The sequence below is a fragment of the Cucumis melo genome, chromosome 8 (genome assembly GCF_025177605.1).
Source record: "Cucumis melo cultivar AY chromosome 8, USDA_Cmelo_AY_1.0, whole genome shotgun sequence".
NCBI lineage: Eukaryota > Viridiplantae > Streptophyta > Magnoliopsida > Cucurbitales > Cucurbitaceae > Cucumis > Cucumis melo.
The window spans coordinates 27125333-27141746 of NC_066864.1; the positions used below are offsets into that span (position 1 = coordinate 27125333).

The 16414-nt window shown below is 32.1% G+C and overlaps 1 protein-coding gene across 1 annotated transcript; it reads left to right on the forward strand.

Annotated features, from left to right (window-relative positions):
- Positions 1-4477: 4477 nt before the first annotated feature.
- Positions 4478-7248, forward strand: LOC103502183 (uncharacterized). Its single transcript, XM_017047677.2, has 4 exons — positions 4478-4950; positions 5087-5728; positions 5990-6334; positions 6855-7248. The coding sequence occupies exons 1-4, from the start codon at positions 4795-4797 to the stop codon at positions 7128-7130; spliced, it is 1419 nt and encodes a 472-aa protein (XP_016903166.2). The 5' UTR covers positions 4478-4794; the 3' UTR covers positions 7131-7248.
- Positions 7249-16414: the final 9166 nt, after the last annotated feature.

The following is a 16414-nucleotide window of genomic DNA, read 5'->3' on the forward strand; positions in this document are numbered from 1 at the left end:
CTTTATTAATAACGGTCAATGAATTATATTTACTATCTACGAGTTTTAGGACATAAAACCAAACACAATAGTTGTCCACCGATGCTTAGTGGCTTTTAAATTTGTCGACACCATATAAATTAACACATGAATTTTAGAAAAATTAATGGATACAAAATCTGTAGATTGACATATAGATAACTTAGTTCTCATAATTTAGAGTGAACCCGCATGTATTTCTAACTCCAATTACACACAAAAAATAGTTTAGGTACAGATCATGTGATAAAACAATAAAATTATATAGAAAACTAAACTACATATATTATCATATATTATTCCAATCCTTAAACATTTAGTTTGCAAGATTATCCCTCCATTCAGTCCAAACATTAGTCATTTCCACAAAGTTTATATTCACAATGTTCATCTCGCTTAAATCGTCTTCATCAAGATGTGGCTCCTCAAATATTGCATCTGAACCCATTTCTTTATCTATCAAGTTATGTAAGAGGCAACATATCGTTATTATTTTACATTGTATGTTCAATGGGGTAATAGGATCTCCCTCGTAGAACGGCCCATCGACCCTTCAATGATCACCTAAGGGATCTATTAATCCTCTATATATTGAACTCGAAGTGTTCAAATAAAAATGTGACACATATGGCTTAATTGACAGATGTTTCATGGTGAAAACAGAACATGCGTGCGCACAAGGTAAGTACACAACATATTGAGATGTGCCATGAATAACCCGGTATTTCATATTGTTAACGAGATTGATCTACATGAGTAAAAAAAAATACATAATTATATAACGTATATAATTAATATGATTATGTATATACAGAACGTGTAAGCAAATAACTTCCTAGCCTTGATCATAGCAGAATTCAAACTCTCAAATATATTAGTGGTCATCACATTATATCTTCTACGTGGTGAGTACGCATGAGACCACCTAGAAAAATCAATTGATTGTAACTCCTTACATATACCAAGGGCAGAAGATTCCAACAAACACATGTCGTGTCCAAATTCTACAATATTATAGGCCTTGCCACATGCATGAAATACGATATCGACTATTCTTTTATACTTCAACTCCAAGTTCCTAAGTAAATGAACCAGACACATGCAATGTAGGATGTTGGGAAATACTACCTCTATGGTTTTGCATATACTTTTATCTCTGTCAAATACTATTACGTCATTCCTCTTACCTATTATTCTCTTCAATTGGTTACAAAACCACTTCCAAGAAGAATCATTCTCAGGATCGACCACACAAAAGGCTAGAGGAAATATCTGATCATTGGCATCAAGTGTTGAAGAAGCAGATAAAAAGAGTAATGCCGTACTTATTCTTGAGACTTGTTCTATCAATAGAAATGACTAGACGATAATGTTGCCAACCGAAAATAGAAGCATATAATGCCATAAAGAAGTATAGAAATCTACCATTGGCATCAACTTTGTATTCATTAACAGATCTTATGAACATGAAAATTTTGTATATTAATGTTACAAAAATTTTAAAAAGAATATTTTTATGTGAGATCTTGTAACGCCCCCAAGTAAGTAATTTTAAGTTTAATTACCTTAAGTTTAAGTTTGACTATGTTGAAATTATTGATTTTTGTAGAATTAGAATTAATTAGATATTTTGGAAAAGTATTTAATTAATTATTTAAAATTTGGAAGTTAATGATTGAAATTATTTGTATTAAGTGAATGTTATTGGTTGTTTTATTTTTAGTGGATTTGGGGGTAATTATATATAGTTATATATAATTGATATTAAGGGAATGATAGAATAATTATATTAAGTATAATATAATTATTAGAGATTGGTTTATTATTTTGAAAAGATAAAGTGATATGACTGGAGAGAGAGAATATTGGAGTTTAAAAAAATGGATTTGATGAGTTTTAAATAAAGAGAGAGAATGTTTGAGATTTAGTTTGTTTTGGTGAATGGAATAAGGGAAAAAGAAAATAATAATAATAATAATAATAATAATAATAATAATAATAATAATAATAATGATATTATTATTATTATTATTATTATTATTTACCTTATTTTAAAGAAGTCCTCGTAAAGCGTGAATATGAAAAAGAAATTTACTCATCTTCCTCCTTGAAACCCTAGTCGCCATGCTCCAACAGATTGCCATCCATCCTCCGCCGCCGTCAGTCTTCTTCGCTCGTCTTTTCGCCATGTAGCAGCTCTGTCAGTCGAGTCGGTTCTTCGTTGCACAACCAAACGTCGCGTTGATCTGTTCATCCATCGCACTAGCCACTATTTGCAAACCACCACAAGCATCACCGATCGTTGCAAGCCTCACGTACGCCGCCAGCTTTTGCAATTCGTTAGTCGTTCATACTAACCGTCAGTCGTCGTCAAACGACAACTGAGCCGCGCACGCAGACTCCAACCTATGTAAGCTGTTGCATTTTCTTTGTCATCAGCCATTTTGTTAGTCGTTAAGCCAATCTGAGTCGCGCCTTAGTTGAGCCAACCCGAGTCGCACCTTAGTCGAGCCAACTCGAGTTGTGTCTAAGCGAGCCATCCCTACCCGAGTGTAACGTCCCAAAATTTTGAGGTAATTTCTTGACACTTTATCCTAAATTGTTTTTTAATATTTATTTTGTTGGGTGTTATATTATTTAGGTTGGTAAGAAAAAGAAAAGAAAAGGGAAAGGAAAATATTTTGGGTGATAATATAAAATAATAATGAAATAAAATAAAATAAAATAATTTTATTATTATTATTATTATTATTATTATTATTATTTATAAAACCTAAAAAAAAAATCTTCTTCTTTCTCACTCCAGCCGCAACACCCTCCCCCCCCCCCTCCCGAGTTTCAGCTTCTTCTTTTTATCCCCATGAACCTCCAAGCTGCCCATCGCCTCCAATCTTTTCTTCTTATTCGTCCAACCATTAGCCACCAGTGTCGCCCATCCCTTCGCTGCGTCCTCGCTTCATCAAGGTGAGCCATTATTCATCCATCATCCGCGAAGGGCCTGCCACCGTCGGTTCTCGCAAAGTCGTCGCTCGCGGTTGCGGTTCCCCTGCTACACCACTGCTCCTTCTCAGTGTGTCGTCAGACGAAGCCCAACCACCGCCATGTTCCCTAGCTGTGCACCAGATCCGAGTTGACTGTCTGCCTTCTTCAGCCGCACACGCGTCAAGCTACCTCCCAAGCCAAGCTGCTCGCAAGCCTCCCTTTCTTGCAGCCACTTGCGCTTGTGTTTGGTAAGGGAGAAAGTGTGAATTTTGTAGTTAATTCTTTGGCCGATTTCAATATTATTGTAGGAATAAATTGTTGGATTGATCGGGTTCATGACCATGGTTTTTCTTGAAGGTATCAAAGTTAAATTCTCAGGTTCACGCCAAGTTTAGTTTTGAGTGAGATTCTCCATTTGCTTGGGTAAGTTGTAGATCTCAAATTGGGAAGTTCGATTGGGCAACTTGCTTGTTTTAGTATTTAAATTTTCTTATGTTATGTTTAGGTTGGTTCGTTAGATCTTAGTTTGGTTAAGGAGCATAGCTAAACCTAAGGTAAGGGTTCCTACTATTGGACTCAAATATGAGATTTAAACTTAGTAAATGAGATGAAAGTATGTTTTAGAGGCTGTATTAGAGTGATGGTTATGTGTTCATATAAAAAGTACTAATGATATACTCTTGACTGGTTTTGGAACGAGTTTAGAAAAAATTGAGGATTTGATGGTTTTAAGTGCTTTGATTGTTTTGGTAGGGTAAAATTAGAAAAGAGCTCAAATAATCGTGATTGGGAGCCTCATTCAATTGTCGGGTATTTTGAGTTTTAGAATAATTGTATTTGAGAGTTTTTTTTACTAGAGAATGGGACATTTAAGATATTTTTGTAATAATCTTTTTTCCATTTATTACAATTTTGCTATATTTACAATTTAAATTAATTTTTACCATTTATCTAGACTAAATCCGTAAATTTGCTATTTTTCTAATAAATCTGTCAATTACACCACAAATATGGGTAAAAAAAAATTAAAATCTGTGAAAATATAAATTCACACTCCTTTAATTGTTGAGTTGTACAATAAACACTGAATTGATAGTTCTATTGATTTAAATTACTTACTCGTGAAACTTATAAGTGTATTGTTAAGTCAAAAATCTTATAAATGAATCAATTAAATTTTTTTCATTGAAGTTTTTATTGAGAATGGTTGATGTGTTAAAAACAACACTGAAAAAGTTACACAAGTTTGGAATTGAATGGATGAAAAAGTTTAATTAACTTAAGAGCGTTTGGAGGAAAGGTTGGATTATGGATAGGTTTAAAATTTTATCAGTTTAATTAACTCAAATTAATTAATCCATTTGTAAAAGTTTAAAATTACCATTTAAAGTTGAAGGTTTAAAGTTGCGCAATTTCAAAGTTTGGTCTAAAAAAGAAAAAAGAAACGTAAAAATTGCAATACTTTTCAGTTTTATGAAACATAGGTTTCATAATTTCAATGAATATCATCAATTTCGCCTCTTTATTTCAGCATAAGAAATAATCACACACACAGCTTTGAAAATGCCCGAAATCCTTACTCCTTCATCTTCCTCTTCCTCTTCCTCTTCCCGGTGCAGTCTCCTCGGCCAACGCGGCTGCCACGACCGAAACTTGCGGATTACTTCTACAGTATCCTCATTATGTCAACCCCATCCTCCTCCGACCCTTCCACTTCCTTCTTCTTTTCTGATTTTTTCATTCATCCTCAATTTCTGAACCATATAAAACCATCTCTAGTATCCAATTTTCTCAATGTTTTTCATCCGTACACTTCCCCTTCCCCCATCGCCCTCCTCCAATCAACTTCGTCGCCTTCTATTCCCCGCTTCTTCATTTCCCGGCGCGCGCGGCTTTAGTTTGCTTCAATTTCAGCGAATGGATTCGTTTTCCAGTTCCGCGAATAGCCATGTGAGTTTTCTCTTAGTAATCGAGGAATACTGAGATTATTATTCACTGTTAATTGCTAATTGCTTTTATACTCAATCTTCCTAGTGTATTTCTATTAAGTTGAGTTTGAATTCAAGTTTATTGCGTTATTCTTCAGGCACCACCTGACTCTTCATGTCGTGGTAATTCTTGTGGTTGTGGAAGAGACAAGGAACATTTGCGTGACAGAGATAATTGTTCAGATGTAATATTTGTGGGAAGCTTTCGTGTGCATCTAAATCCCAAGGAACGTGAACCGAAATCTCTAACTCCGCTTTCTGTTAAGAAATGTGATTATGTTGAGGTGGGAAGTGATAAGTTTGGGATTTCTTCAAATGAACCGAAATCTTATCATTATGATGAGTGTCTACCTGTTTCTAGGCAAAATACTAGGAGAAACCGGATAGATTTAGGGTCCAAAAGAGATTTGAAGAGTAATGCAAGATCATTTCAAGTAGAGAGGCATGAATTTTTGAATGATTATTGTCAGGAGTATGAATCATCTCTTCCTATTCATTTTGGGAAGAAAAATGAAGTTTTTTTCTCAAAGCGCCAGTCCCTTGATATCGGTTCCAAAGAATCTGTAGTTACGGACCATTCGCTTCCCTTTGAACCACCATTTGATATTTGTTTCCCTGGAGGAGGTAATGTGAAACATAGAAATTTTTGGCGAGTTAAAGACAGTGGCACTGTGAAAGATTATAGACTGCTGAGGCCTGGAATGGTTTTACTGAAGCACTATATCACTCCACCTGAACAGGTACTCTCTTGCTTTAATTGTTAACACTTATATGAACTAGAAATGGGAATTGACATTTTTATTACGAACTTCACTTTTGCTAATTATAAAATTTCCAATGTTGTCTATTGTTATGAGGTGCCATGTAGTTTCATCTCTTTGCTGCTATTACTCTTTGTTGCCTTGCATTGCTTAAGTGACAGAATGGTGTTCTTTATATCTTATGTTTTTCCATATAGAAGTTAGGATTTAGTAATTGAGGATTCATTATTCTTGTTGCAGATCAATATAGTGAAAACTTGTCAAAAGCTTGGTCTTGGGCCAGGGGGATTTTACCAGCCTGGTTATAAAGATGGAGCAAAACTTAGGCTTCGTATGATGTGTCTTGGATTGGACTGGGATCCTCAAACAAGAAGATATGAAAACAAACGGGTTGTGGATGGTAATAAACCACCAGATATACCTCCTCCATTTTCATTTCTAGTTAAAAATGCACTTAAAGATGCACATGCCTTCATCAAGAACAAATGCAATATAAGCAATGTAGAAGACATTCTTCCATCAATGTCTCCTGACATATGCATTGCGAACTTTTACACAACGAGTGGAAGATTGGGTCTGCATCAGGTTAGTGCTTGTCCTTTGTATCACAATTATACTTGAACGAATCCGAATGCCGTATGCTGATTTTTTCTTCAAGTGTATTGTTAATTCAAACTCCTCTTGTTCCTTGGCAATTAGCCGTTTTTATTCCCACGATGAATAATTGGTTATATTATAAGTTTAGTTTCTCAACTTTGAAGTTTGTGTTTATTTGATTCGTAAACTTTTGAGTATGTCTCTTAATTTTCAATTATGTGCATCGCAGTTCCCTAAACTTTCAAGTTTGTTTTTCGACAAATTTGTCCTATCAGATGGAAATTTGAACCTTATATCTAACATGGCGTGTCAAGCATCACGGAATATAAAAAAGCTGAAAGTTTATAGACCAAATAGATATACCAAAGCAACATAGCTTATGAATGTGTTGACGTCCAAAAGTTCAGTGGTTGGAATCCATCACCCCATTGTACTCAAAATGGATCAAATAGACCTAAAATTTGAAATTTATGGACTAAATTTGTAATTAGTTCAATTGGTTGTGCAGGACCGGGATGAAAGCAAAGAGAGTCTTTCCAGCGGACTACCAGTCGTTTCCTTTTCTGTAGGCAATACAGCAGAATTCTTGTATGGAGATAAAAGAGATGTGGACAAAGCAGAGAAGGTTGAACTGGAATCGGGTGATGTTCTAATTTTTGGTGGCGAATCTAGACACGTATTTCATGGAGTGTCTTCAATCATCCCAAAATCGACACCTAAGTTTTTGCTTTATCATACTGGTCTGCGTCCTGGTCGTCTAAATCTTACCTTTAGAAAGTATTAAAACACTACCTCCTTGTTTATGCTATACATATGAATGGCTGTTGTTTTTCATTAGATGTTCATTTATGGAGTCGTGTAAATCTATAATTTTTTGCTAGTGCCAAAGAGGTTGGTTTGAATCCTCTAGTACCTATTGTACTTCAAAGAAGAAAAAGAAAGAAAAATGGCATCATCGATTCCTACCAAATAAATAATTGAAGTGATGGGTGAAATCAACTTATATCAATTAACATCATCTTAATTTTTAATACAACAACTATGGAGATGAAATACTAAATGAGAGGATTGCATGTAAATTACTAGGTCGAACTCATTTTTGTTCTTGAAAAACAATTAAATATTAATGGCATCACTCTTTCTTGATTTCTTTTTTAAAAACTTGATTTCTTTTTTAAAAAAGAAAAAAACTAAAGGCAAAATATATTTATGATCTTGTGAGCATCGCAAAACAAGAAAGCCAACTGAAAAAGTTAAAAGTATATATACTTGTGGGATACAAAATTATAGCATGTTTGGCCAAAGAATGAGTCACCTTATATGCTAGCAAGTCACTTCATTTCAAAAAAAAAAAAACAAAAAACCTCGAAAAGAGAAAAAGAGATTGGAGGATTTCAACCTCCTTCAATTGGTTGATCACCATTTGTTTTCTTTTTTATTCCATATCCAAATTGAAAAAAGTAATTTTAGGTTTGGTTTCTTGAAAGATCATTTTGGTTTGGCAGTCTTGACTTAAATTTAAACCATAATACTTTTTGAAATATTAAAAGAAAATTAAACTAAGCATATACCTTTTAAAAGTATACTATTTCCATTTGTGTTTGCCAAGGTAAGGTTTTGTCCAACAAAAAACTGATCCAATCTTCATGGCCTTTACTTCATTCTTTATATCTCATTTTTTATTATTTAAGTATTAAATATCCATAATTGTCACATGATAAAATTGTGTAAATTTGATGGATGAATTAGAAGAAAAAGGATCCAATTACGTGTCAGAACTCAATCACTAACCACTGACTTTTCAAAAGATGAATATTTTTTTTAAAATAAAATTGATTTTTTTTTATAAGAACCAAACTAATCTAGGAGTTTCACTTTATATATTTCATATGTGTATAAAAGATATTATCACCAAGAAAATAATGTGTCTCCATATTGTGCAGATAATATAATATATTTTTTATTCAAAAAGAATTTATTTTTAAATTTAGTTCTTTTCTGCCGGTTTCAATTTTTAAACTCTGACATTTTAATTTTCATTTTTTCATCGTCATGTACAAATGGGTAATAGAGATACATTTTATTAATACAAAAGTGTTCAATTCTCTCAAAAACAAATTAAATGTATATATAGAGCATTACAAAATTGACTATACAACACCTATCATAACGTTAACTCTTTCATAACTCAACTCTTCTCCTAAACGGTCTCTAAAAATGTTGAATAATTTCAATAGGATAATTTGAAATATAAAATATTTTTAAAGATAATAATTAAGTATATAATAACATTTATAAAGATTATACAAATATAATAAGATCTTCAATTTTTTTTAAAATTATGTTGTATATACTAACACTTTAGACATGATTGTTATATTTGTAACCACAACTTGAAACTATAACAAACTTTTTATGTATTTAACATATTAATTATATGTATTTTTCTATGTGTCATCTTAGATATCTAACAAAATGATCCTATCCGGATTAAGTTACAATTTATGGTTGGAAAAGAGAAAGGTTTAGGGTTTAGTCCTATAGTTTTTAAATTTCGTCTCTACTTATGAGATTTTATTAAAGGGGTTTTTTCAAAAATAAAATAAAACGCGAAAATATTTACATCGTATAGAACAATTTTTTAAAATAAAAAAGCCCACAAGTCCACTAAATGAAATAACAAAAATACCTCGTAATTAATCGTCACACATACGTAAAAAAATGATCTCGTATCCAGCCTAAGTGATCTCGTACCCAGTCTAAATGATCTCTTAGCAACGATCCCTTAGCAACGATCTTGTAACAAATCTAAATGATCTTGTACCATTCTACCTAGTCTAAACGATCTCTTAGTAAGTCTAAACGATCTCATAGCAAATTTAAACGATCTTGTACCCTTGTACCAAGTTTAAGTGATCTTGTACCATTCTACCTCGTCTAAATGATCTCGTAGCAAGTCTAAACGATCTTATATCCTTGTACCTAATCTAAAAGATTTGATCTTGTACTAAAAAGAAAAAGAATAGAAGATGAGAAATGAGGAAGAAGAAAGGAATTCTGGAAGAAAAAACGAAGAAATTGGTAAATATTTATATAAATAACCTTAATATTGTAAAATAAAGAAGAAGTAATAGTAAGAGATAAATAAATCGTAAAGAATAAGAAAAATAAGTGAAAAAATGGCAAATCTAGAATTTTTTATTTTGTTACGCGAGATGTAAATACTTTTGATATTTTGCTATACTTATGAAAACGATAAGAACTAAGTTTTACCTATCCCTTTTTCTCGCTATCGGTGGATCCGTTCTTATACGTTCCTATGCGAATAAAAAGGCAAAGGTTTGCACGTGGGCCTGCGGTCCTCAGTCTAGGAGTTCTTGGATCGGCCTCCGCACCATACCTTTGTTTTGGATAGTCTTGATAAATCAAGGGAAACGTCTAACCTTCCACTCTTTTTCGATAGATCATTCTCAAAACCGGAAAGAGATCTATCAATAATTCCGTACCCCTTTCTTTTCTTTTGTCAGTAGTTTTATATGGAAATCTTGATATTTCTTTAGATTATGTTTTTGAGAAGCTTGACCTATCTTGTTTTCATTTAATAAACTCGCATTCAAGAACGTTCTATAACCACTAACCACTGAAAGGTCAGAAGTTGGTCGATATCGGGCTAAGACAACTCGATCTACGGCCGACGGGGCCTAGAGACAAAAATCTACCTTTCTTTCAACAAAAAATTTTCTATCACTAGAAGAAAAGGAAAATTTTAAATTTAATGAAAGTATTAAGTGATTAATGAATATTGTATACGAAAATTAACATTCTAGCACTATTACAAGACAATTCAAACTTGAATAGTAAACAGATTTATTAAGTAATTTCATATTCCCACTTTTATATTTTCTATATTCACTTCTTTTAAGAATTCTTATCTTCTTCCTTTTATTTCCTAAATACAAATTTACTAATTTTAACGTATTTGTATTTATGATTGTTTGAGAAAAGTAGTTGTCTGATGTTCAAAGTTTATTTTAGCCCAACTTAACTTTATACTTTCATCACATACCTATTTTTCTAGTATTGTTATGACTTTGGCCTATTTCTTGAAGTAGAATTTTACCAAAATATAACAATAGTAAACATAAAAATATTGAATAAAAAAGGTGGAAATATAATTTCTCCAACTATTACACCAACCCAAAATATTCTATACTATGGAACAAATATATAGATAACCACATACTTTTAAAAAGTAAACATAAACATTTGTTCTAACCCAAAATACCTTTATTTTTCAAAAATAATAAATTAAAAATATTAACTTATTCTATAAATTATCCATTTAAATCTTGAACCGACAATTATATCAAATTTATTAAAATTTGTATTCTAATAAATATATGGATTAATACTTTCGTTATATTAATTGAAAAAACAATATAATTATTATTTTACTAAAACTTAAACTAATACATTTACTAAATTTTAAATTTATACTAATTAAAAATTTAGAAACGTAAATTGTAATTTTCAAGGCAGTTGATAAAGCTTAATAAATAGTCAAAATATATATTAATTATTAATTTTTTTACTATTGTTTACGTTTTATCCATTAGTTTTGAAAATTACAATTTATCAACTAGTTTTGAAAATTACTATATATATTTATTCTTGAGAAGATAAACATAAGTATTTGTTCCAACTCGAATATTAACCTTGACCAAAAACACAATTATTCTATAAAAAAATAAATAAATAATTCTATTCTTTTTATCTTCTTTTTTAAAACTTTTGTAGCCAAGGTTGTCATGCTAAGAAAATAAAGAAGATTTATATAAACACTTATTTGAAATTTTCACTTATGCTATAAAATAAGCAAAAAGAAAAAAAAAAATCTTTAAGAATTTAGAACTATAATCTAGTGTTACTCCAAAACTTGAAAAGAGTTATCTTTAAGTTTTTAATTTTTATAGAAGAGTTGTATAGATTTTGTTTATTCGTTTTTGAGGTTTTATTTACTATTGTTTTAATTTCTTTGTGAATATTTGTCCATAGACGCAAGTCTTTTGTCAACTACGTTTTGGAATATATGGTTGCAACACACTTGGTGGCACCTACAAAGAAAAATCATTCTTCTTCAAACATTTTTTTTTATCAAAATGTTATTATTTAAACTATGTTCTAAGTATGATTTAATGAAGTTGATAACGTTTTACCTTAATTAATTATTGTAAATTTGAAATTAGTTTCAAATTTAAAACCTAATTCTATGACTTTTCTTAAATTGGTATTCTTTCGTTTTTTTTTTTTTTGGGAGTGACAGACACAAAATAATGAAATTTCTCTTCTCCTTCTCTGACAACTAACATGAGACCATTAATGTCGAAATTACTTTTAAAATAGTGATTATCCTATTATGATTAATTTTGGAACAATAGTTGAACTTAAGATAAGGTAAAACTAGAAGAGTTACCTCATCTTAAATGGATCAGAAATTGGCAAAAAAACAATTCAACCAAGTGAGCTCATTTAAAGTGTGATAAGAGAAATTGTCGGTCGTATGATCAAACTAACCTGCCTCGACCTTGATGTTGAGGTCAAGCCCAACACACATTCATCCATATGGCCCATTTGGCATGTCTATTATCTTATAGTAGGTACTTTATCTTAAACCTCCATTGCGACTCAATCCAACCCTCAAGCATTTTGTAACTTCCAAAAAGATAAAAGAAAATAAAATCCTGATCCTTTAATAATAATATTTGGACATTATATTATATAGTTGTGACATATGGTATGTTGATGACAAAATTAATAAAAGAATACATCAATTTGATAATAGAGGACAGGTGTCATTGTGTGATACTGATAAGCAAGGCAGATTTCCTCGTTGTTTGAGCATAATCCATCAGAGAGTTTCTAAAGTTGATCGGGGTTCTTGATGACTTGCTTCTAGCATGGTACTTTCATCTAACTTGGCTTTCATTGTCATTTTCATTCTTCTCTAACATCCCCCCTCAAACGAAAGGGTAGGTTTGGTACTCCGAGTTTAGACCGTAGAATCTAGAATTATGAATAAGAGGCTTGGTTAGGCAGTCAACTAATGGATTTGAGGAGGGAACATATCGTACATCAAGAGCACCATAGAGCACTTGATCCCGAATGAAATGAGCATTAATCTCAATATGTTTGGTCCGGGTGAGATACGAGATTCGTTGCTAGAGCACCTGCACTGAGATTATCACACCATAGTACCAGTTTCATGGATGAGGGAATATGTAATTCCGACAGAAGTTGTAGTGGCCAATTGATTTCTAAGGCGACAAGAGCAAGCGCATAGTACTTCGACTTTGTGCTAGATCAAGCAATAACCGTTTGTTTCTTGGAAGACCAAGACACAAGATTTAGGTCTATAAATACACAACAAGCAGCAACAGATTTTTGGTCATCAATGTTGGATGCCTAATCAGCATCAGAGTAGGCAGAAATAGAAAGAACAGTGTCGCACTAGAACAATAAGCCAAATGACTATGTCCACTTAAGTAGTGCAACACTTATTTATTACCACTTGCCAATAGACATCAGTAGGGCACTAGAGAAATTAAGATGATTGACAATGTATGCAATATTAGGCAGTTTATGTGTTAGGTATTGCAATATTAGGCAGTTTATGTGTTAGGTATTGCAATATAATGCATCAATTGTGCTTTGGTATATAAATAGATCATCTAGAGGGGTGTCGTCAAGGGCAGAAAGCTGTATACCAACAACACTAGGGGATGGAGCAGGTTTGAAATCATTGAAATTGAGCTTGTGCAGTAGGTCAACAACATATTTTTCCTAATTTAATACAAAGCCAGACTCAAAGTAGTAAACTTGAAAGCCAAGAAAATATCGTAAGGTCCCCCAAATTCTTCAGAGCAAAACATTATTGATACAGAGAAACAATTAATTTAGAGATTAGAGAGGAATCATTGAAGGGATAAAAGTCCTAGGCAGCAGAAGAAATTAATAGAACCTTAACTCAAATTAAATTGCAAACTTAAAAATACCATTACATTGGAAAAGAAATATAGAAACTAATTTACTAGGCTAAGTATGCTTTTACAACAAAAAAAAAAATTACAAAGAAAAGTAACATTTACATAGAAAAGTAACAATTACATAGAAAAGTAGCATTTACGTACATCATTGATGTCTTTGTATCCGCTAAACGTGCCAATTTTGGGCACCATCACTTGGAAACCTCCCTAATCTCTAAGCTTTAGATTTTGGTCTGTGAGAACCAAAATTGAAATGAGAAGTATTTTTCTAGAGAATACTCAGACTGAATTTTTTCCAGAAAATTCCTTTCACTCAGTACCATTACTTACTTCCCCTTTCTCCATCCTTAAGAAGGGGGAAGTTATTAAGAGAAACGGGATACGTGGGAAAGCATCTCACGTTCCCTGAACAACTCCCACGTAAATGAGTTATTTGTTTAATTTAATTTAGTTTAATTTAATTTAAATTAATTAAATCATATTTAATTAATATTTCATTTAAATCATATTTGAATGAATATCTCTCACATAACTTACGGTTTTAATTTAATTAATTTAATCAAATCAAATTTAATTAAATAAAATTAAAGTAAATTATTAATTAGTTCTCCAATTAGTTAATTGCTAAATTAAATATCTTATATTTAATTTAATCCAAATTTGAATCATATTCAAATATAAATTTCTCTCATAACCAATAGTTTTAATATAAATCTAATTCATATTAAATTAATATTTGAACCCAATCAAACATTTTATTCTCTCTTAAATTAATTTTGAATCATATCAAAAATTAAATTTATATAATAAAGTTTCATTAACATATAAACTTTATATTATAATGTGTCACTATACAATATATTAATTTCAAAGTAAATTTGAACAATTCAAATTACAACCAATATATATTAACCTCATTACCCTTTACGAGCTAGGAAGTGGACCTAATGAACCTACAGATCAGAAGATACAATGATATGAGATTAATTGGCTAAACTCATTAACCACATTAATCAATATCCGTTAACTATGTGTACACTTCACTAAAGACTCACAGCTGTATTCTTCTCACTATAGATATATTTCTATGTCCACAAATGTAGACCAATAACAATTAGTTAGTCATTCACAAGTGTTCGTAACACCAGCTAGATCAAATTATCGTTTTAGCCTTGTGTTACTTCTAGTCCTTAAATACATCAGTGTTCTTCTAATGAACAACTTGTTTACGGTCCGTCCAACCAATAAACAGAAATCCTCACATGCCATAGAGAGGGTAGGGCCCTTTGTTCAAGTTTCGAAGACACCATTTAAGGGAATATGATCTACTTACCGTAAAGTTAGGAATGAGTGAATTCCATCTTGTGTGATTATGTTTCCAGTTTTCCACTCGGTCTTGTCCCCAAAATGATAAGTATATTAAGTCAGAAATCTAGCTACTCTCACTCGTACAAATCAAAGAACAATCTCTCGCAAATAGGAGTTCATAATACACTTAGGATTAAGACTAAGTTTCCTAGATCATCATAAAGAAATAGAAACCTAACTAGTTAATAGAGTTACATCTAATGGTTATTATTTCGTGGTCCGGTCTTATGCAAACTCATTGTATAGGATACCCTCACCGCATATCACCTATACAAATGTGTTGAATCCTCTACAAGAAATAGCGGGTCTCCTGATGCATAAAGGTGTCGACATATATACCCAAAAGCGTTGGAAAAGGATCTTTCAATGCATATAGGACCATCGTGAGACGAGTCAGAAGAAATGCGTCGGAAGACAAATTCCTGACGTGTACACGAAGTGGCATCGAGAATTCCTTACTCTTAATGCGTATGAAGCACGTCAGAAAAAGGTAACTTCTGACATGCTTCATTCTGGCGTTAGGAGTAAGGAATTCCCGACATCGCATCAGGAACTCCTCTCTTGAACAAAGCATAAAACATCAAGACATGTGAGAAACTCCCAACACCTATGTGCATCGGGAGATTACGTTTTTTTACTTTTTTTTTTCAATTATTATGTTCAATTTTTTTTTTTAACCTGTGGTACTATTTTAAGTTCCAATTCGATTTAAATTCAATGAAGTTTCAAACAAAACGAACAAAAAATTAATAAATACATTGAAATACTAAATTGTCATTTATAAAATTAGAACATAATACATAGAAAAAAAGTGTCTTACAATAATATTATTTGTTTGAAACAAATACATAAAAAAGCCAAAAAAAAAGCATCATCTCTCATCGCCCCGGACGCCATCTTCAAACAGGTCCACACCTACAATGACATGAAAAAAAGTACATTATTCAAACTTCAAAGAAACCAAAATGCATCAATGCTAAAAACCAAAACTTAGAAACAAACAATAATCAAAGTACAACCCCTAAGTACCCAATCTCTCAACTTCCACCTTTTCTACAAATGTAATCAACAATAGAGACTCAACTTACACATAAACTCCCGAATGTAACAAATACACTTAACCCTCCCCCCTCCCAAACTCACTCCATGATCAAACTACCTAAGTATCCAACCTCTCGTAAACTCACTTTGGTGTGTTACCCAACGTACTAATTACATTGAAACCTTTAAAGTGACGGTTAAGACCTCCCCTCCCCTCAAACTCACTCCATGATCAAAAAGTACAATGCCTAAGTACCTAATCTCTCAACTTTCATTCTTTCTACAAATGTAACTAACAATAAAGACTCAAATTACACATAAACTCACTTACCGAACGTAACAATAACATTTAACCCTTCAAGGTGTCGTTTAAGTCCCCCCTCCAAACTGGCTCTATGATCAAACTACAGTCCCTAGGTACCCAACCTCTCATAAACTCACTTCGGCTTGTCACCCAACGTAACAACTGCATTGAAACTTTCAAAGTAACGTTTAATCCCCCTCCCCCTCATAATCTCTCCATGATCTAACTACCTAAAACAATCCAACCTCCCAACTTTGACTCTTTCTACGTAGAAATGTAACAATAGAATAGTTAAACCTTGACTCCTTACAT